Consider the following 24129-nt stretch of genomic DNA (forward strand, 5'->3'; position numbering starts at 1 on the left):
ATTGTTTTCAAATGAGTACAAAATTCTACTCTAGGCTGCAGTGAAAATGTCATTTGAAAAACGGTGCAAAAGCCCCGTAATTTCAATGTTTCATTCTATTTGGATAAGTTGTGGGTCTACTCTTGACAGTTTATAAGGTCTAGAAAGGCACAGTAGAATGCCAGTCTGGCTGTATTTTTACTTCTGATACTGAGATGCGCTGCCTATTGCAGATCATCAAGTCGTCCTATAATAATGTGGCCGCATATGCTCCCTGCAGGCTACCCAACCAAATTCACATAGAAATGTGAGTTATAGATCTGTCTCCTGTAGGCATGTGCAAGTTTGTCCAAAATCTAATTCCAGCATCCTCAAAATGGCTTGACATTGACCAGGTTCCCAAATAACCTTTTTATGCGGGTAAAGGACAGTCGTGGTCAAAAGTTTTGAGAATGACACAAGTATTGGTCTTCACAAAGTTTGCTGCTTCAGTGTTATGAGATATTTTTGTCAGATGTTACTATACTGTATAATTACAAGCATTCCATAAGTGTCAAAGGCTTTTATTGACAATTACATTAAGTTTATGCAAAGAGTCAATATTTGCAGTGTTGACCCTTCTTTTTCAAGACCTCTGCAATCCGCCCTGGCATGCTGTCAGTTAACTTCTGGGCCACAACCTGACTGATGGCAGCCCATTCTTGCATAATCAATGCTTGGAGTTTGTCAGAATTTGTGGGGTTTTGTTTGTCCACCCACCTCTTGAGGATTGATCACAAGTTCTCAATGGGATTAAGGTCTGGGGAGTTTCCTGGGCAACTTAGTTATCACTTTTGCCTTATGGCAAGGTGCTCCATCATGCTGGAAAAGGCATTGGTCATCATCAAACTGTTCTTGGATGGTTGGCAGAAGTTGCTCTCGGAGGATGTGTTGGTACCATTCTTTATTCATGGCTGTGTTCTTAGGCAAAATTGTGAGTGAACCAACTCCCTTTGCTGAGAAGCAACCCCACACATGAATGGTCTCAGGATGCTTTACTGTTGGCATGACACAGGACTGATGGTAGCGCTCACCTTGTCTTCTCCGGACAAGGTGTTTTCCGGATGCCCCAAACAATCGGAAAGGGGATTCATCAGAGAAAATGACTTTACCCCAGTCCTCAGCAGTCCAATCCCTGTACCTTTTGCAGAATATCAGTCTGTCCCTGATGTTTTTCCTGGAGAGAAGTGGCTTCTTTGCTGCCCTTCTTGACACCAGGCCATCCTCCAAAAGTCTTCGCCTCACTGTGCGTGCAGATGCACTCGCACCTGCCTGCTGCCATTCCTGAGCAAGCTCTGCACTGGTGGTGCCCCGATCCCACAGCTGAATCAACTTTAGGAGACGGTCCTGGCGCTTGCTGGACTTTTCTTCTTTCTCCTTCTTCACAACAATTGAACCTCTCTCCTTGAAGTTCTTGATGATCCGATAAATGGTTGATTTAGGTACAATCTTACTAGCAGCAATATCCTTGCCTGTGAAGCCCTTTTTGTGCAAAGCAATGATGACGGCACGTTTTTCCATGCAGGTAACCATGGTTAACAGAGGAAGAACAAAGCTTTTAAAGCTTCCAGTCTGTTATTCTAACTCAATCAGCATGACAGAGTGATCTCCAGCCTTGTCCTCGTCAACACTCTCACCTGTGTTAACGAGAGAATCACTGACATGATGGCAGCTGGTCCTTCTGTGGCAGGGCTGGAAGTGTAAATGTTTTTTGGGGATTAAGTTCATTTTCATGACAAAGAGAGACTTTGCAATTAATTGCAATTCATCTGATCACTCTTCATGACATTCTAGAGTATATGCAAATTGCCATCATCAAAACTGAGTCAGCAGACTTTGTGAAAATTTGTATTTGTGTAATTCTCAAAACGTTTGACCACGACTGTACATGTCGGATAAAAAATGACAGGCCTGATGTAAACAGCAAATGTGTCTGTAAACTTTCCAAATGTTGACAAATCAAAATACTCTAGATAAGGTGAGATCTTTTTGTGACGGTAAAATTCATTATTCGAGAAATGGCGGTAGAAACGACTTTTCGAAATTTTTGCAAATGTATTAAAAATACAAAAACTGAAAAATTACATTTACATAAGTATTCCGACCCTTTACTCAGTACTTTGTTGAAGCACGTTTGGCAGCGATTACAGCCTCAAATCTTCTTGGGTATGACGCTACAAGCTTGGCACACCTGTATTTGGGGAGTTTCTCCCATTCTTCTCTGCAGATCCTCTCAACCTCTGTCAGGTTTGATGGGGAGCATCGCTGCACAGCTATTTTCAGGTCTCTCCAGAGATGTTGGATCGGGTTCAAGTACGGGCTCTGGCTGGTCTACTCAAGGACATTCAGAGACTTGTCCTGAAGCCACTCCTACATTGTCTTAGCTGTGTGCTTAGGGTCATTGTCTTGTTGGAAGGTGAACCTTCGCCCTAGTCTGAGTGCTCTGGAGCAGGTTTTCATCAAGGATCTCTCTGTACTTTACATAAGTATTCAGACCCTTTGCTATGAGACTCGAAATTGAGCTCAGGTGCATCCTGTTTCCATTGATCATCCTTGAGATGTTTCTACAACTTGATTGGAGTCCACATGTGGTAAATTTAATTGATTGAACATGATTTGGAAAGGCACACACCTGTCTATATAAGGTCCCACAGTTGACAGTGCATGTCAGAGAACAAACCAAGCCATGAGGTTGAAGGAATTGTCAATAGAGCTCCGAGACAAGATTGTGTCAAAGCACAGATCTGGGGAAGGGTGCCCCAAAATTTCTGCAGCATTGAAGGTCCCCAAGAACACAGTGGCCTCCATCATTCTTAAATTAAAGAAGTTTGGAACCACCAAGACACTTTCTAGAGCTGTCCCCCTGGCCAAACTGAGCAATCGGGGGTGAGGGGCCTTGGTCAGGGGGGTGACCAAGAACCTGAAGGTCACTCTGACATAGCTCCAGAGTTCCTCTGTGGAGATGGGAGAACCTTCCAGAACGACAACCATCTCTACAGCACTCCACCAATCAGGCCTTCATGGTAGAGTGACCAGATGGAAGCCCCTCCTCAGTAAAATGCACATGACAGCCTGCTTGGAGTTTGCCAAAAGGCACCTAAAGGACAGACCATGAGAAACAAGATTCTCTGGTCTGATGAAACCAAGATTGAACTCTTTGTCCTGAATGCCAAGCGTCACATCTGGAGGAAACCTGGCACCATCCCTACGGTGAAGCATTGTGGTGGCAACATCATGCTGTGGGGATGTTTTTCAGCAGCAGGGGCTGGGAGACTAATCAGGATCGAAGGAAAGATGAACGGAGCGATGTACAGAGAGATCATTGATGAAAACATGCTCCAGAGCGCTCAGGACCTCAGACTGGGGCGAAGGTTCACCTTCCAACAGGACAACGACCCTAAGCACACAGCCAAGACAACATAGGAGTGGCTTCGGGGCAAGTGTCTGAATGTCCTTGAGTGGCCCAGCCAGAGCCCGGACTTGAACCCGGTCGAACATCTCTGAAGACACCTGAAAATAGCTGTGCAGCGAGCTCCCCCATCCAACCTGACAGAGTTTGAGAGGATCTGCAGAGAAGAATGGGAGAAACTCCCCAAATACAGATGTGCCAAGCTTGTAGCGTCATACCCAAGAACACTCAAGTTTGTAATCGCTGCCAAAGGTGCTTTAACAAAGTACTGAGTAAATTATCTGAAAATGTAAATGTAATATTTCTGGGGGGGTTTTCAATAAATTTGCTAAAATTTATAAAAACCTGTTTTTGCTTTGTCATTATGGGGTATTGTGTGTAGATTGATTAAATTAAAAAAAATCAATTTCAGAATAAGGCTGTAATGTAACAAAATGTGGAAACTGTCAAGGGGTCTGAATACTTTCCGAATGCACTGTAAGTGCACGGTGATGAGCTTGATGCTCCATTCCAATAAATATTGAGTGTCTTGTTCTGGTGACATGATGATCGATGCTTGGCTGCCATTTGACAAATAAAAATAATCTTGGACTTTTGCCCATAATAATCTCATCATTTAGTAGGCTATACCCGCACTATATCTGCGAGATGTACCTACGCAACATTTTTTGTGACAAAACCATCATTAGGCCTAGAGTTGAATATGTGATGGAAACCCATTGAACTTGTATTTTTTATTCAGGACATGGGAATTTAACTGCAATAGTTATTTTTATGTGCATTGCATATTTACGCACAGACTTTTATCCGCAACAAGTATATTTGATGGAAACACAACTCTTAAAATGGCATATTGTTCTTATGGAGATTTTAGAATATTGGATAGAAACCTAGCTATTGACATAAAGACTCTGGCAAGTGCACTAGTCCAGTGTCACTTTGATTATGCCTGCACATCATGGTTCACCAGCAGCCACAATATCTAAATAATAAGCTACAGACCAGCTAAAACAAGCTTGTAAGAATTGTACTTCAACTCCCCCCTCATGCTCATCTGGAAGTTAAGCATTTTTTTGTCTGTATCTATGTAATTGTATATCTATTTACGTCAGAAAATAGGGACCACAATGGAATTAAATCCCCTCAATCAATCAATCCAAACTGTGCATCGGCCATTTGATGAATGGAAAGAGACATCTTTTACAAAACACCAAAAAGTTTAATTTCATTCGGAGATTGTCAAGCCAAGCCTTCGATACTGAGTAGAGAGGAAGGTAGAGAGGAATGTATTTTCTGTCCCCTACCTTAATATTTTCTCTCTCTCTCTCTCTCTCCCTCACACACACACAAACACACACTCTCTCGCTTTTGCTCTCTCTCTCTTTCTACATTTCTCAAGGGCATAAAAACAAACAAACAGGCTTGTTTGACATTTCTGGGTCCCCCTTTATTTCTATAGTCTGGATAGTCCATCTGTACATGGTCAAACTATCAACAAACTATCTGTTGATAAGCAACTGCTTGCTAAGGTTACGGTTAGGTATAGGGTAAGGGTTAAAGTTAGTAGAAAGGGAGATACCTAGTCAGTTGTACAACTGAAATGTGTCTTCCGCATTTAACCTAACCCCTCTGAATCAGAGACGTGCAGAGGGCTGCCTTAATCGACATCCACGGCGAACAGTGGGTTAACTGCCTTGCTCAGAGGCAGAATGACAGATTTTTACTTTGTCAGCTCAGGGATTTGATCCAGCAACCTTTCGGTTACTGGCCTAACGCTCCTACCCACCAGGCTAGATACAGTAATTAGTTGAAATGTTACTGATAGTCTGTAGATAGTCTGTAGATACTGTGTAGAGCATCTACAGATGGACTATCCAAATAAAGTGTTACCAATTTCTGTCCATGGCTGATAGGTGTTTGGTTCAGGTACTGTGTAAACAAAGATAAAGGGGAATGAGATTACTTCTGCCGATCTGTCCTGCTCCTCTACCCCTGGTCCTTCACCCCACACGGAGTAGAGAGAGGACCACCTTCACCTATAGTGAATATGAATGTAGGTTCCTTTTTGTGTGTGTAAGGGACTGTGCATGCATGCGTGTGTATGTGTGTGTGCATGTGTGTGTGTGCATCATTACTGCTCTCTCCCCCACTGTAGCTAGAGCGAGGGCATCACCTTGTGTAAGGCTCAGTGGAGTGGAGCAGTGATGAATTGCTGAATTGCATCCTATCCAACAAAACAAGCCTTGTGTCACTGGAACCGATGTGGATGTGGTGGAGGAGTCAGGCGCAGGACACAGAGGTTAAGTCCAACAGACTTTAATAGTCTAATGTTAACGAGAAAAAACCCGACCTCAAAATACACCAAGAGGCGAGGGAAAATTACGCACACGCGTAAACACTAAACACAAAACAAACAGGGTGCAAACACGTAGCTCCGACACAGTGGCAGTCATAACAACACACAATCATTCTAGTGCAAAACAAGGAACTTATAAGACACGTAATCAACACACAAATGGACACAGGTGTAACAGACAGACAAAAGCAATCAAATGACGAAACATAGAGCGGTGGCAGCTAGTACTCCGGGGACGGCGAACGCCGAAGCCTGGCCGAACCAGGAGGAGGAGCAGTCTCGGCCGAAACCGTGACAGTACCCCCCCCCTTGACGCGCGGCTCCAGCCGTGTGCCGACCCCGGCCTCGGGGACGGCCAGGAGGACGCGGACCCGGGCGCGTGGGATGCCCACGGTGAAACTCAGTCAGGAGGGATGGATCGAGTATGTCCCTCCTGGGCACCCAGCACCGTTCCTCCGGACCGTACCCCTCCCACTCCACGAGATACTGGAGACCACTCATCCGGCGCCTCGAGTCCAAGATGGTCCGGACCCTGTACGCCGGGGCCCCCTCGATGTCCAAAGGGGGCGGAGGGGTCTCTCCTATCTCATCTTCTTGGAGTGGGCCAGCTACCACCGGCCTGAGAAGAGACACATGGAACGAGGGGTTAATATTTTTATACTCTATAGGCAGTTGTAACCTGTAACACACCTCGTTCAATCTTCTCAGGACTTTGAAGGGCCCCACAAACCGCCGACCCAGCTTCCGGCAGGGCAGGCGGAGGGGCAGGTTTCGAGTCGAGAGCCAGACTCGATCTCCCGGTGCGTACACCGGTCCCTCACTGCGGTGGCGATCGGCGCTCGCCTTTTGTTGACGGATGGCACGCTGCAGATGGACATGGGCAGCGTCCCACGTCTCCTCCGAGCGCCGAATCCACTCGTCCACCGCAGGGGCCTCGATCTGGCTCTCGTGCCATGGTGCCAGGACCGGCTGATAACCTAAAACACACTGGAAAGGTGTTAAATTGGTGGAGGAGTGGCGGAGAGAGTTCTGGGCCATCTCTGCCCAGGGGATGAACCTAGACCACTCCTCCGGCCGGTCCCGGCAATAGGACCTCAAAAACCTACCCACATCCTGGTTGACACGTTCCACCTGCCCATTGCTCTCTGGGTGGTACCCCGAGGTAAGGCTTACCGAGACCCCCAACCGTTCCATGAACGCCCCCCAAACTCTGGAGGTGAACTGGGGACCTCGGTCAGACACTATATCCTCGGGGACCCCATAGTGCCGGAACACATGGGTAAATAGGGCCTCAGTGGTTTGTAGGGCAGTAGGGAGACCCGGCATGGGAAGGAGACGACAGGCCTTGGAAAACCGATCCACAACGACCAAAATGGTGGTATTCCCCTGGGAGGGGGGTAGGTCGGTTACGAAATCCACCGATAGGTGGGACCATGGTCGTTGTGGAACGGGCAGGGGATGTAGCTTACCCCTGGACAAATGTCTAGGCGCCTTACACTGGGCACACACCGAGCAGGAGGAGACATAAACCCTCACATCCCTAGCTAACGTTGGCCACCAGTATTTCATGCTAAGACAGTGCACGGTCCGGCCAATACCTGGATGTCCAGAGGAGGGTGATGTATGAGCCCAATAAATAAGTCGATCACGAATCTCGAGCGGAACGTACGTCCGCCCCACAGGACACTCGGGGGGAGTAGGGTCGGTACGCAGTGCCCGCTCGATTTCCGCATCGACCTCCCATACCACCGGAGCCACCAAACAAGACTCCGGCAATATGGAAGTAGGCTCGTTGGACCTCTCCTCTGTGTCATACCGCCGGGACAGGGCGTCTGCCTTACCATTCTGGGACCCAGGGATGTATGTGATCTTAAAAACAAACCGGGTTAGGAACATGTTCCACCTAGCCTGACGAGGGTTCAATCTCCTAGCTGCCCGGATGTACTCCAGGTTACGGTGATCAGTCAGAATGAGGAAAGGGTGTTGAGCCCCCTCAAGCCAATGCCTCCACACCTTTAGGGCCTGGACTACGGCTAACAGCTCCCTGTCCCCAACATCATAGTTGCGCTCCGCCGAGCTGAGCTTCTTGGAGTAGAACGCACAGGGGCGGAGTTTAGGTGGCGTGCCGGACCGTTGTGACAGAACTGCCCCAATACCGGTCTCGGACGCGTCTACCTCTACTTGGAATGGTAAAGAGGGATCCGGATGCGCCAGCACAGGAGCCGAGGTGAACAGGTTCTTTAGTTTGACAAATGCCCTGTCCGCCTCAGCCGACCACTGCAAACGAACCGGACCCCCCTTTAGCAGGGACGTAATGGGAGCTGCAACCTGTCCAAAACCCCGAATAAACCTCCGGTAGTAATTAGCAAAACCCAAGAACTGCTGCACCTCTTTTACAGTGGTTGGAGTTTGCCAATTACGCACGGCCGATACACGGTCTACCTCTATCTCCACAACAGACGCGGACAACCGATAACCCAAAAAGGAGACGGACTCCTGGAAGAACAGGCATTTCTCTGCCTTGACATACAAGTCATGCTCCAACAGTCTTCTCAACACTCGGCGCACCTGGGCTACATGCTCGGCTCGTGTAGAAGAATACACTAGGATGTCGTCGATGTAAACTACTACACCCTGCCCATGCATGTCCCGGAAAATCTCGTCAACAAAGGATTGGAAGACTGAAGGAGCATTCATTAACCCGTATGGCATGACGAGATACTCGTAATGACCCGAGGTGGTGCTAAATGCTGTTTTCCATTCATCCCCCTCCCTAATGCGCACCAGATTGTACGCGCTCCTGAGATCCAACTTTGTGAAGAACCGCGCTCCGCGTAATGATTCCGTCATCGTCGCAATCAGTGGAAGTGGGTAACTGTATTTAACTGTGATCTGATTGAGACTACGGTAATCAATACACGGGCGCAATCCCCCGTCCTTCTTCTTCACAAAGAAGAAACTCGAGGAGACCGGGGAAGTGGAGGACCGTATGTATCCCTGTGCCAAGGACTCGGCTATGTAAGTCTCCATAGCCGCTGTCTCCTCTTGAGACAGGGGATACACACGACTCCGTGGAAGAGCCGCTCCTGTCTGGAGATTTATCGCACAGTCCCCTTGTCTATGAGGAGGTAGCCGTGTTGCCCTCGATTTGCTAAACACGAGTGCTAAATCCTCATACTCAGGGGGAATGCGCAGTGCGGGCACTTGGTTCGGACTCTCTACCGAGGTCGCCCCTATGGAAACACCTAGACATCTCCCTACACACTGGGCAGACCACTCCATAAGAGCCCTCTGTTGCCACGCTATGGTAGGATCATGGGTGCTCAACCAGGGAAGGCCCAACACCACGGGGTACGCAGGAGAGTCAATCAGATAAAACTGAATGATCTCCTCATGACCCCCCTGCGTCGTCATCGTCAGTGGTGCTGTGACCTCCCTGATCAGGCCCGACCCCAACGGCCGGCTGTCTAATGCGTGGACAGGAAATGGAGCTTCTACCGGCCGAAGGGGAATTCCTAACCTACAACAAAATGCCCGATCAATAAAGTTCCCAGCTGCGCCTGAATCTACTAGCGCCTTATGCTGGGAATGAGGTGCCACCTGTGGAAATCTCACAGGAATACTCATGTGACCAACAGAAAGCTCTGGGTAAGTGGGGCGCCTACTCACCTGAAATGACTCCCCAATGCGTGGCCTGTTGTCACCTCTCCCAGGAGACCCTCCCCAGCACCTGGCCGCGGTGTGTCCTCCACGACCACAGGTGGTGCAGGGGATGGCCCCCCTCGTGTTCCCTCTCCTCCTCTCTCTAGCGCCAGCACACCCGAGCTCCATGGGAATCGGCTCGGAGGTGCTGGAGGGTGGAATGGACGACCCCCACTCGGGACGTCCGCGGGTAGCCAGCAGGGTGTCTAGACGGATGGAAATGTCCACCAACGGGTCGAACGACAGGTTGGTGTCCCTGCAGGCCAGCTCACGATGAACGTCCTCTCGTAGGCTACACCGGTAGTGGTCGATGAGGGCCCTCTCATTCCACCCCGCATCCGCCGCTAGTGTCCGGAACTCCAGTGCGAATTCCTGTGCGCTCCTCTTCCCCTGTCGGAGGTGGAATAGACGCTCTCCCGCAGCTTTCCCCTCAGGTGGATGATCGAAGACAGCCCTGAAGCGGCGGGAGAACTCCGCGTAGGTGATGGTTGCGGCGTCTATTCCCCTCCATTCGGCGTTGGCCCACTCCAACGCCTTGCCGGATAGACAGGAGATGAGGGCGGAGACGCTCTCGTATCCCGAGGGCGCCGGGTGTATGGTGGCAAGGTAAAGTTCCACCTGCAGGAGGAATCCCTGACACCCGGCTGCAGAACCGTCATATGCCCTCGGGAGCGAGAGCCGAATGCCACTGGGTTCCGGTGCTGAGAGAGGAGGACTGGCCGTTGGTGATGGGATGTTGTAAGAGTGCGTGGGCACCTCTCGATTCACCAATCGGCGCAGAGTGTTGGACACCTCGTCCATGGCGGCCCCGAGTTGCCGGATCATGGTGTCCTGGTAGTTGATCCGGTCTTCCAGGGATTCGGGTGCCGCCGCTGTTCCTGCTGACTCCATGGTGGTGTGTTGTTCTGTCACTGGAACCGATGTGGATGTGGTGGAGGAGTCAGGCGCAGGACACAGAGGTTAAGTCCAACAGACTTTAATAGTCTAATGTTAACGAGAAAAAACCCCGACCTCAAAATACACCAAGAGGCGAGGGAAAATTACGCACACGCGTAAACACTAAACACAAAACAAACAGGGTGCAAACACGTAGCTCCGACACAGTGGCAGTCATAACAACACACAATCATTCTAGTGCAAAACAAGGAACTTATAAGACACGTAATCAACACACAAATGGACACAGGTGTAACAGACAGACAAAAGCAATCAAATGACGAAACATAGAGCGGTGGCAGCTAGTACTCCGGGGACGGCGAACGCCGAAGCCTGGCCGAACCAGGAGGAGGAGCAGTCTCGGCCGAAACCGTGACACCTTGTTGTAGTCAACCTAGCAGGGTACATTGTGGCTTCATTTCACAGTTGCATTTTCCAATGCTTTGTCACTATTTGTCTATCCCTGTTGGATACGAAGACATTCTATGCCACATATGTGCTGTAGGTCTACAACTGATCCATTTGGAGTGAAAAACGCTCCCTTGTTTTGGTTTCATGTCCCTGAATGCCAGTGAAGGATCACTCTCTGAATACAGGACATGGGAGGAAAATGAAAAACAAATTCACACATCCCTTTGGGGGAGAGATTTCCATTAGTAATGGAAAAACATGGAAATATGAAAACAGGTATATACATTAGGGCGATATGGGCGACGCACTGCCAAACGGGAAAAGGAAGGGATTTTTTTTCTAATCAATTATATCACGGCAACAGTAGTTATCAGTGTTCTAATCTAGACGTCTGATCTGCCACTAAATGTCCAATCAGGCTAAAGTTGTGCTTCAAATGGCCCCGCCCCTTTTGGGGCGATTTCAGTCAGGTTGAAAATCGCCCCAGAAGTCTCTCATAGACTCTCATGTAAAATCTTTTTTTTTCAAATATCAGAGCTTTCAATACAATCTCTATGTGTTCCGGGAGGGCTTGCACTTACGCGCTTTCGTCATACGTAACATAACCATGAACGTAACTAAGAAAAGAGCGGGTAGCAGCGTCAATCAATTCACGTACTACTGTCAAGATGGCTAGCGTTCAGTGCAACTCGATTGTCTCTTTGAAAGAAGTTCCTTTTTGTCGGCGAACAAATCAAGATAAATTGGCAACGAAACAATTAGGACCTCCCAGACCAAATTTAATAATTCAACAGGTTTCTACTAAAGGGGGAAAGTCCTACACCCGAGGATTTTCCAAAAATTGGTACGAACGAAAAACCTGGCTAGCAGGCTGCGATGTAGCTAATGCAGTCTTCTGCTACCCCTGCTTACTCTTTCACCCTGAAGGCGACACGGCAGACAGCACCGCTTGGACAGCGACTGGTGTAACGGACATGCACCATCTTTCAGAAAAGATTAAGAAACATGAGCTGTCAAAGACCCACATGGATAGCTGTTTGAGATTGTCTGCTTTGGGGAGAGTGAACATTGCCACTCAACTGGATGAGAGATACAGGCTAGCTGTCCGCCGCCACAACGATGAGGTTAGCAAGAACCGCCACATCCTCAGCCGGCTAATCCAGTGTGTGAAGTTTTGCGGAGTGTTTGAGTTAGCTTTGCGAGGCAAAGATGAAACTGAGGGCTCCACCAACCCTGGTATTTTTCTTGGACTTGTCAACTTTGTGGCACAATTAGATGAGGTGTTTTATGGAAATGCATATTGTTTATGCAGTGTTGAGGAATGTGAAAGAACACCCTTGATTATTTTTACTGTGATAACTTATTTTGCTTTTGTAAGCCAACACTTTTGAGATCAGTCAATAAATGCTTCTGGTATTGACTTATATGCTGCCCCTGTCTTCATGTTGTTGCTGGACATATCTTTTTTAAAATGTGTGTAGGTCACCTAAATCATCAGAAAAATTGCCCCCCCTGAGAATTTTTTCAGGAGCCGCCACTGTATATACACTGAGTATATCAAACATTAGGAACACCTTCCTCTACAAGGTGTATAAAGAGTTACAAAGGGATGCTGGCCCATTTTTACTCCAAAGCTTCCCACAGTTGTTTCAAGTTGGCTAGATATATTTTGGGTGGTGGACCATTGTTGATACACAAGGGAAACTGTTGAGCGTGAAAAACCCAGTAGCGTGGCAGTTCTTGACACAAACCGGTGCGCCTGGCACCGACTACCATACCCTGTTCAACGGCATTTAAATGTGTTGTCTTGCCCATTCACCCTCTGAATGGCACACATACAATCCATGTCTCAATTGTCTCAAGGCTTAAAAATCCTTCTTTAACCTGTCTCCTCCCCTTCATCTACACTGATTTACGTGGATTTAACAAGTGACATCAATAAGGGATCATAGCTTTCACCTGGATTCACCTGGTCAGTCTATGTCATGGAAAGAGCAGGTGTTCTTAATGTTTTGTATACTCAGTGTATATCCTTAGAGGGATAGGATCATCTATAATTTATGACATACACTGGAAAGATTCATCCTTCATCTTATTTGTCCTCTGTAGCTGAATTGGTAGAGCATGGCGCTTGTAACGCCAGGGTAGTGGGTTCGATCCCCAGGACCACCCATACGTAAAAATGTATGCACACATGACTGTAAGTCGCTTTGGATAAAAGTGTCTGCTAAATGGCATATTATTATTATTATTATATTATTATTTAAATTCCGATTTTAAGGGTGTGTAATCTTTTGTTGCTAAGCCAGACGGAGAAGACCGTCCTTTCTAATCACAATTTAATTTGTTTAAGCTTGAAGGATGCACTGAGGCTTTGTTATCTTGGAATATTTAAAAACATGTAGGCATACATTTCTAAACACTTCTCTTTCAGCAAGGGGTCCAATCTCATCCTATGGGTGGAGGAAGGATGGAAAGAGAGAGTGAAGATTAGAAAGAACGCCATAGATAAAACCACTTTTATGAAAATCACTGGTTATGAAAGTGATGTTTGTAACTTCTTCTGGATGTGCTCCACACAATGTGAGAGGGCCAAATTAACTAAACATTTGCACAGGTAGAGATTGGTATTACATTTACATAATTTAGCAGACGCTCTTATCCAGAGCGACTTACAAATTGGTTCATTCAATTTATGATAGCCAGTGGGACAACCACTTTTTTTTAAATATATTTTTTAAATTACATTTAAGTCATTTAGCCTACGCTCTTATCCAGAGCGACTTACAGTTAGTGAATGCATACATGTTTATTTTATTTTTATTTTTTCATACTGGCCCCCCGTGGGAAACGAACCCACATCCCTGCCGGCCAAACCCTCCCCTACCTTGGACGACGCTGGACCAATTGTGCAACACCCATGGGTCTCCCGGTCGCGGCCGGCAGCGACTGGACTCGAACCAGGATCTCTAGTGGCACAGCTAGCACTGCGATGCAATGCCTTAGACCACTGCACCACTCAGGAGTTTTTATGGGGGGGTGGGGGATGGGGGGGTAGAAGGATTACTTGTATACTATTCCAGGTATTCCTTAAAGAGGTAGGGTTTCAAGTGTCTCCGGAAGGTGGTCAGTGACTCCGCTGTCCTGGCGTTGTGGGGGAGCTTGTTCCACCATTGGGGTGCCAGAGCAGCGAATAGCTTTGACTGGGCTGAGCGGGAACTGTGCTTCCGTAGAGGTAGGGGGGCTAGCAGGCCAGAGGTGGATGAACGTAGTGCCCTTGTTTGGGTGTAGGGTCTGATCAGAGCCTGAAGGTAAGGAGGTGCCGTTCCCCTCACAGCTCCGTAGGCAAGCACCATGGTCTTGTAGTAGATGCGAGCCACAACTGGAAGCCAGTGGAGTGTGCGGAGGAGTGGGTGACATGAGAGAACTTGGGAAGGTTGAACACCAGACGGGCTGCAGCATTCGGGATAAGTTGTAGGTGTTTAATGGCACAGGCAGGGAGCCCAGCCAACAGCGAGTTGCAGTAATCCAGACTGGAGATGACAAGTGCCTGGATTAGGACCTGTGCCGCTGTCTGTGTAAGGTAGGGTTGTACTCTGCGAATGTTGTAGAGCATGAACCTGCAGGACCGGGTCACCGCTTTGATGTTAGCGGAGAACGACAGGGTGTTGTCCAGGGTCACGCCAAGGTTCTTTGCACTCTGGGAGGAGGACACAATTGAGTTGTCAACCGTGATGGCGAGATCATGGAGCGGGCAGTCCTTCCCCGGGAGGAAGAGCAGCTCCGTCTTGCCGAGGTTCAGCTTGAGGCAGTGATCCGACATCCACACTGATATGTCTGCCAGACATGCAGAGATGCGATTCACCACCTGGTTATCAGAAGGGGAAAAGGAGAAAATTAATTGTGTGTCATCTGCGTAGCAATGATAGGAGAGACCATGTGAGGATATGACAGAGCCAAGTTACTTGGTGTATAGAGAGAATAGGAGAGGGCCTAGAACTGAGCCCTGGGGGACACCAGTGGTGAGAGCACGTGGTGCGGAGACAGATTCTCGCCACGCCACCTGGTAGGAGCGACCTGTCAGGTAGGATGCAATCCAAGAGTGAGCAGCATCAGAGATGCCCAACTCGGAGAGGGTGGAGAAGAGGATCTGATGGTTCACAGTATCAAAGGCAGCAGATAGGTCTAGAAGGATAAGAGCAGAGGAGAGAGAGTTAGCTTTAGCAGTGCGGAGAGCCTCCGTGACACAGAGAAGAGCAGTCTCAGTTGAATGACCAGTCTTGAAACCTGACTGGTTTGGATCAACAGGAGAGTTGGCTAGAGACGGCACGCTCAAGAGTTTTGGAGAGAAAAGAAAGAAGGGATACTGGTCTGTAGTTGTTGACATCGGAGGGATCGAGTGTAGGTTTTTTGAGGAGGGGTGCAACTCTCGCTCTCTTGAAGACGGAAGGGACATGGCCAGCGGTCAAGGATGAGTTGATGAGCGAGGTGAGGTAAGGGAGAAGGTCTCCGGAAATGGTCTGGAGAAGAGAGGAGGGGATAGGGTCAAGCGGGCAGGTTGTTGGGCGGCCGGCCGTCACAAGTCACAAGATTTCATCTGGAGAGAGAGGGGAGTAAGAAGTCAAAACATAGGGTAGGGCAGTGTGAGCAGGACCAGCGGTGTCATTTGACTTAATAAATGAGGATCGGATGTTGTCAACCTTCTTTTCAAAATGGTTGATGAAGTCATCCACAGAGAGGGAGGAGGGAGGAGGAGGAGGAAGATTCAGCAGGGAGGAGAAGGTGGCAAAAGCTTCCTAGGATTAGAGGCAGAGGCTTGAAATTTAGAGTGGTAGAACGTGGCTTTAGCAGCGGAAAGAGAGGAAGAGAATGTAGAGAGGAGGGAGTGAAAAGATGACAGGTCTGCAGGGAGTCTAGTTTTCCTCCATTTCTGCTCGGCTGCCCGGAGCCCTCTTCTGTGAGCTCGCAATGAGTCGTCAAGCCACGGAGCAGGAGGGGAGGACCGAGCCGGCCGGGAGGATAGGGGACATAGAGAGTCAAAAGATGCAGAAAGGGAGGAGAGGAGGGAGAAGGATTTAGCAGAGGGAAGAGATGATAGGATGGAAGAGGAGAGAGTAGCGGGAGAGAGAGAGCGAAGGTTGCGACGACACATTACCATCTGAGTAGGGGCAGAGTGAGTAGTGTTGGAGGTGAGCGAGAGAGAAAAGGATACAAAGTAGTGGTCGGAGACTTGGAGGGGTGTTGCAGTGAGATTAGTAGAAGAACAGCATCTAGTAAAGATGAGGTCAAGCGTATTGCCTGCCTTGTGAGTAGGGGGGGACGGTGAGAGGGTGAGGTCAAAAGAGGAAAGGAGTGGAAAGAAGGAGGCATAGAGAAATGGGTCAAAGGCAGACGTAGGGAGGTTGAAGTCACCCAGAACTGTGAGGGGTGAGCCATCCTCAGGAAAGGAACGTATCAAGGCGTCAAGCTCATTGATGAACTCTCCAATGGAACCTGGAGGGTGATAAATGACAAGGATGTTAAGCTTGAATGGGCTAGTGACTGTGACAGCATGGAATTCAAATGAGGAGATAGACAGATGTGTCAGTGGAAAAAGAGAGAATGTCCACTTGGGAGAGATGAGGATTCCTGTGCCACCGCCGCACTGACCAGATGCTCTCGGGGTATTCGAGAACACATGATCAGACGAGGAAAGAGCAGTAGGAGTAGCAGTGTTTTCTGTGGTAATCCATGTTTCCGTCAGCGGCAAGAAGTCGAGGGACTGGAGGGTAGCATAGGCTGAGATGAACTCTGCCTTGTTGGCCGCAGAATGGCAGTTCCAGAGGCTGCCGGAGACCTGGAACTCCACGTGGGTCGTGTGCGCAGGGACCACCAGATTAGAGTGGCAGCAGCCACGCGGTGTGAAGCGTTTGTATGGCCTGTGCAGAGAGGAGAGAACAGGGATAGACAGACACATAGTTGATAGGCTACAGAAAAGGCTACAATAATGCAAAGGAGATCGGAATGAAATTAACTAAACATCTGGGAAAGCGAGAGAGCGGGGCCTCCCTCACTTACGTTTCACTGAAACACTCAAATATAACTCTCCCAACTTCCACTTTAGAAATTATAATTGTTGTAAACTACAGCGGTTCAATGTTTTCTAGGAATAGACTCTAACTTAGTTTATTCAGCTAGCTAACTTGGTACAGTATTCTTCCATGAAAACCGCCCAGGGCACCATATCCTATGACGCCATAGCTAACTAGCAAGCTAGCTTCCAATAACACGGTTTAGCACCAATACTCGGTTACAACAAACTACCAATAGTGTGTTATTGGTGGAACAATGTTAGGCCTAATGAAAGATTGGAATTATCAACCTGGTCTCAGAGCATTTCATATTATTCTGTAAGTAAATTCGAGACATTCCATTTAGTATGATATGTTACGTTTCGTTTGTTATGTATTAATTTTCTGGATGTCCATGATCCATTTCGTATGATATGTTACGAATTACAATTTGTGTGATATGAAATGTTACCTGGGCTAGGGTTTAGGGTTAGGGGTTAAGGTTAGGAGTTAGGTTAAAAGGTTAGGGTTGGAACGGTTAGCTAACATGTTAAGTATTTGCAAAGTAGCTAAAAAAGTAGCAAGTAGTTGCAAAGTTGCTAAAATGCTAAAGTTGTCCATGATGAGATTTGAACAAACAACGATTAGGTTGCTAGACATTTGCGTTATACACCTACCCATCCACCCCGACCAACCACGCTCCTTTAGTTTTTGCCGTAAAGATGCACTATGCAGAAATCGCTCCACCATTTCCTGGGTGATGAAATTCGAATAGTTGGCAAAACAAGCAAGTATAGTGTAGAGAATCATTGTACCATCTAAACCGCTGTGAAATATATTTTCCATAACCAAAATTATTGTATTTTCAGCTGTTTGAAGCTGGTGTACAAAACCGAAAGTAAAAACAAAAATGAAACTTAAGACTGGGAAGTATAGAAATAGCACATATAGAACAGATCTACCGCTTTTTAGATTTGCTTTCACTGAGAATGACAGATCTATAACTTACATTTCTATGTGAATTTGGTCAGGACGCCAAAAAAAGTCAACTGTCTTATGTAACCATACCACACATAAAATATCATACTTCTTTGAGTATGTCGGATATCTTTATTATGTCACGTCTAGTCTATGAGACCAGGCTGCAATTATACATGGCGCAAACACTTTGTAATGTCCCCACGGCTATTTGCTCATCTGACAAAGCACAAAACACAAACGAACAATAAACCGCAACCATAAGCCAGATAGGTCTAACTGTGAGCAAGTTTTCTCTCATGTTCTCAAAAAAAGTACTGTACGGTGTAAAGATGGGAATCCCGGTTTTAGAACATAGGAACAAACTGCCACATTCTCCTATAGACATTACTGTCAGTAGGGGTGAATTCTTCGGGTCCGCAAGATGTACCTGGTCTCCCTTGGACCTTGGATTGGGAATGTTCTATCGGTATACGTTCTTGGGCTCAGGACATTTTCTTTTCATTGGCCACGTCATAGCGGGGGGAGAGACTAGACCACGAATTCCTCAGCGCTCCTGAAATCACAGACCTCTCTATCGCCTCTGTTACCAGCACACATTCAACGCCCTCCTCCTCACAGCAGAAGCCTGAACGATGCCGCTTTCCAGAAGGGTATAGAATAATTGCCATAAAAAATAGATGAAATATTGGTCTTTATTCCTTGATTATTTAACAATTTTACTTGACATTAACCTATAACATGCGTTTATTGTCCTTTCTCCTTTCTCTCTTCCTTGCCTCTTTCTCTTCCCAGATGTTGCGAAGTGTCCCCTTCCTTGTGCTGCTGGCGGTAGCGCTCTGTCAAACCGAGGTAACAGTTGGACTTCAGATTGTTTTGTTCACTTGTGATCAATGCGAAACGATTGTCATAGGTTAGGCTACTCCGATATTAAACAGGAAAGGCTCTGTTCCCTTTACCGGCTTTATTGTTTGGTGCTTTTAGGCTGTTCAGCCACATAATGGCACAGCTGAATCACTTAAAATGTAGGCTAGTCTACTTATATTTGTGATAAATGTAATAATTATAGTCTTATTGATTAATTTTAGATACACTACATCACCAAAAGTATGTGGACACCACTTCAAATTAGTGGATTCGGCTATTTCAGCCACACCCGTTGCTAACAAGTTTATAAAATCGAGCACACAGCCATGGAATCTCCATAGCCAAACATTGGCAGTATAATGGCCTTACTTATGATCTCAGTGACTTTCAAAGTGACACCGTCATAGGATGCCACCTTTCCAACAAGTCAGTTTGTCAAATTTCTGCCCTGCTAGAGCTGCCCTGGTCAACTGTAAGTGCTGTTATTGTGAAGTGGAAGCGTCTAGGAAAAACAACGGCTCAGCCGCGAAGTGGTAGTCCACACAAGCTCACAGAATGGGACCGCCGAGTGCTGATGCGCGTAGCGCATACAAACAATTTGTCCTCGGTTGCAACACTCACTACCGAGTTCCAAACTGCCTCTGGAAGCAAAGTCAGCACAAGAACTGTTAGTCTGGAGCTTCATGAAATGGGTTTCCATGGCAGAGCAGCCGCACACAAGCCTAAGATCACCATGCGCAATGCCAAGCGTTGGCTGGAGTGGTGTAAAGCTCGCCGACATTGGACTCTGGAGCAGTGGAAAAGTGTTCTCTGGAGTGATGAATCATGCTTCACCATCTGGCAGTCCGACGGACGAATCTGGGTTTGGCGGACGCCAAGAAAACGAATGCATAGTGCCAACTGTAAAGTTTGGTGGAGGAGGAATAATGGTCTGGGGCTATGCCCCTTAGTTCCAGTGAAGGGAAATCTTAACACTACAGCATACAATGACATTCTAGACGATTCTGTGCTTCCAACTTTGTGGCAACAGTTTGGGGAAGGCTCTTTCCTGTTTCAGCATGACAATGCCCCCGTGCACAAAGCAAGGTCTATAAAAATATGGTTTGTTGAGATCGGTGTGGAAGAACTTGACTGGCCTGCACAGAGCCCTGACCTCAACCCTATTGAACACCTTTGGGATGAATTGTAACGCTGACTGCGAGCCAGGCCCAATCGCCCAACATCAGTGCCCGACCTCACTAATGCTCTTGTGGCTGAATGGAAGCAAGACCCTGCAGCAATGTTCCGACATCTAGTGGAAAACCTTCCCAGAAGAGTGGAGGCTGTTATAGCTGCAAAGGGGGACCAACTCCATATTAATGCCCGTGATTTTGGAATGAGATGTTTGACGAGCAGGTGTCCACACTCATGGTCATGTAGTGTATATTCTTCATGATGGTCCAACGTTTTTTTTTCCATGAGAGAATTTAATGTGGCATTATCCAAGGCACAATGCACAACATGAGACTTAATTATGGAGACAATTAGGCCTAGCCAGTTAGTTCAATTAAACTGCTACAGGGACCATTACATTTTAATTGCAAGAGCTTCTTCCAAATCCATTTGTAGATTATAATGCTCACACAGAACATTATTTTATCATCATGATTTGTAGGCCAACTAAAACAAGCACAGATATGTATCTTTGATACTGTAGTTTCACTATGTATGTGTCTTCTATATCCTGTGAATTTCCTCTCTCTGTGATAGTGATAGTGTTGCATGTAGATGAGAATGCTCATTGTTTTTCTTGGCGCCATGGGTAACAAGCAGAGTTACTAGACAGCTGGGATAACTATAAGTGGATCAGTAGGTGTGTGTGTGTGTGTGTGTGTGTGTGTGTGTGTGTGTGTGTGATAACACTCACCCGGGTGGGTCTCACACAGTAAAGCCTGAGTAAACACTGAACTAAAGTGATGGGAGATGAGGTGTCTTGAAACTACACACAGTTAGTACTGTCACACACAGGCATGCACATACACACACAAACACACACACACACACACACATACACACACACCAGGTGTACGGGTCAGCACCTTACCTCATTTGGCAGCTGTTGAGCACCTGGTTGGATGTTGTGTATTTGGGACGTTCTCATGTTGACCTGCTCTAAGTGGGTCTAGATGTCACGTGTCAGTAATGTATTTCAAAGTTGCTGTGTAAAGTAGGGTTTAGGATTGGGTTGCATGTCATTGCAGATTCTGGGGTTAGATTGTGGAAAACACGTTGGAATTCCAAAGATTTTCAGGAATTACTCTGGAATTCCAAAGATTTTCAGGAATTACTCTGGAATTCCAAAGATTTTCAGGAATTACTCTGGAATTCCAAAGATTTTCAGGAGTTAGGCTACTTTGGAATTACTTTTCTTTTCAGGATTATCCTAGTGTTTGGAGTAATATTATGGGTCATGATTTGGAAGGGGTTAGTTTTGGAGTTGAAGTTTTGCAGGGTTGTAGCACTCTGTCTAGACCTTGGAGGTAGACTGCAGGGTTAACTAAGTGAGCCTCTACTCTACTACAGTCTACATTGTCATTACATGTCCAGACAGTCATCATCACTATCAGTACGACTGTCTGCCACGTTAGTCACAGTGGAAACTCTACCTCCAGGCCCTCTGCTGACCTCATAGTGCTGCCCCTGTCATTGCCTGCTGAAATCAGGCCCTTTGTGTGGGTCGTTATTGGATCCATGACCTCTCTCAATGGTGAGCTCTGGCATTGAGAAGACTGAGTATAGGCCAGAGTGTGTAGAATGTGGCTGTGGAGTATGTGGAAGAGGCATTATAAGGACATCTGTTCTTTAAGGGTAATTGCCCTGGTAATATACAGCCTGTTGACAGACCAAGTGGGAATGTTAGGGTGGGCCGCTAGTACAATGTCTTAAGGCGGTCTAGGGGATTGTTTAGTTATGCAGTGTATTGGTGTGGTGGTCTTCACTCATCATCTCAAGTCTCAGTCCTTATTCTGTACTTAGGGTAGCAGCGTAGCAGCAGAAACTGTACCTCAGGGTGTGTGTGTGTGTGTGTGTGTGTGTGTGTGTGTGTGTATGTGTGTGCATACGTGTGTCTGTGTGTGCGTGTGTGTGGCGGGGTATTGTGCGAGTGTGTGTGAGTGCTGTTGTTTGATGACTCTTTATATTGCTGGCATGAGAATGCTAAGTTATTAAAATGTGAACGCGGACTACAGACTTATTACGAAGGAGAGAATGCCCGGGTGCTTCATGAGGCGAGAAATTGCTGTATTTGCAGATGAAAGGCTCAGAGATAATACTTCTGGGCTCACAGCTACTCTCTGTGTCTGTGTGGCGACTGAGGAGAGAGATGCATCTGGTAAATAAGATGTTGACGTATCCCCCCACACTGTGACCGTGAGATACCAAGGCTGTGTGGATACACATAGGCACACACACGCACACATACACTCACACACACACACACACATACACACACACACACACACACACACACACACACACACACACACAGATTTTCAAAGCCAGATTCCTAACTCACACACACTTCACCTTTGTCTTCTCCAGGCATCCTGTGTTATTGCATTACTCATGGTGGCCGGTGTAATGACACAATAGATAATTCAGTATTCAGAACCACGGCTGAATCTGGCTTTGAAAATAACAGGCTTCAGGAGAGAAACAGAATAATGTCCCTCAAGGCCACGGTATACAACCTCCCTACTCAAACACAGAGGATAGATACTCTCTACTCACACACAGTGGATAGATACTCTCTACTCATACACAGTGGATATATACTCTCTTCTCATACACAGTGGATAGATACTCTCTACTCACACACAGTGGATAGATACTCCTACTCACACACAGTGGATAGATACTCTCTACTCACACACAGTGGATGGATACTCTCTACTCACACACAGTGGATAGATACTCTCTACTCATACACAGTGGATAGATACTCTCTTCTCATACACAGTGGATAGATACTCTCTACTCACACACAGTGGATAGATACTCCTACTCACACACAGTGAATAGATACTCTCTACTCACACACAGTGGATGGATACTCTCTACTCATACACAGTGGATAGATACTCTCTATTCACACACAGTGGATAGATACTCTCTACTCATAAACAGTGGATATATACTCCCTACTCACACACAGTGGATATATACTCTCTACTCATACACAGTGGATATATACTCTCTACTCATACACAGTGGATATATACTCTACTCACACACAGTGGATAGATACTCTACTCACACACAGTGGATATATACTCTCTACTCACACACAGGGGATAGATACTCTCTACTCATACACAGTGGATAGATACTCTCTATTCACACACAGTGGATAGATACTCTCTACTCATACACAGTGGATATATACTCCCTACTCACACACAGTGGATAGATACTCTCTACTCATACACAGTGGATATATACTCTCTACTCATACACAGTGGATATATACTCTACTCACACACAGTGGATATATACTCTACTCACACACAGTGGATAGATAATCCTACTCACACACAGTGAATAGATACTCTCTACTCACACACAGTGGATAGATACTCTCTACTAATACACAGTGGATAGATACTCTCTATTCACACACAGTGGATAGATACTCTCTACTCATACACAGTGGATATATACTCCCTACTCACACACAGTGGATAGATACTCTCTACTCATACACAGTGGATATATACTCCCTACTCACACACAGTGGATAGATACTCTCTACTAACACACAGTGGATATATACTCTCTACTCACACACATTGGATAGATACTCTCTACTCATACACAGTGGATATATACTCTACTCACACACAGTGGATAGATACTCTCTACTCATACACAGTGGATATATACTCTTTATTCACACACAGTGGATAGATACTCTCTACTCACACACAGTGGATATATACTCTCTACTAACACAGTGGATATATACTCTCTACACATACACAGTGGATATATACTATCTACTCATACACAATGGATAGATACTCTCTACTCATACACAGTGGATAGATACTCTCTAATCACACACATTGGATAGATACTCTATTCACACACAGTGGATATATACTCTCTACTCACACACAGTGGATAGATACTCTCTACTCATACACAGTGGATAGATACTCTCTACTCATACACAGTGGATATATACTCTCTACTCACACACAGTGGATAGATACTCTCTACACATACACAGTGGATAGATACTCCAACTCATACACAGTGAATAGATACTCTCTACTCACACACAGTGAATAGATACTCTCTACTCACACACAGTGGATATATACTCTCTACTCACACACAGTGGATAGATACTCTCTTCTCAT

At 46.6% G+C, this 24129-nt stretch overlaps 1 protein-coding gene across 1 annotated transcript in view; it reads left to right on the plus strand.

Annotated features, from left to right (window-relative positions):
* Nucleotides 1–18449: 18449 nt before the first annotated feature.
* LOC311143263 (follistatin-related protein 1-like) overlaps nt 18450–24129 on the plus strand; it is a 46376-nt gene continuing 40696 nt past the window's right edge. Inside the window, exons 1-2 of the mRNA XM_084179080.1 lie at nt 18450–18513; nt 18656–18712. Of these exons, the coding sequence (XP_084035206.1) occupies nt 18496–18513; nt 18656–18712 (75 nt within the window). The 5' untranslated portion in view covers nt 18450–18495. The remainder of the gene's footprint in view (nt 18514–18655; nt 18713–24129) is intronic.

Source organism: Coregonus lavaretus (assembly GCF_964263955.1).
Source record: "Coregonus lavaretus genome assembly, chromosome: 16".
NCBI classification, from domain to species: domain Eukaryota; kingdom Metazoa; phylum Chordata; class Actinopteri; order Salmoniformes; family Salmonidae; genus Coregonus; species Coregonus lavaretus.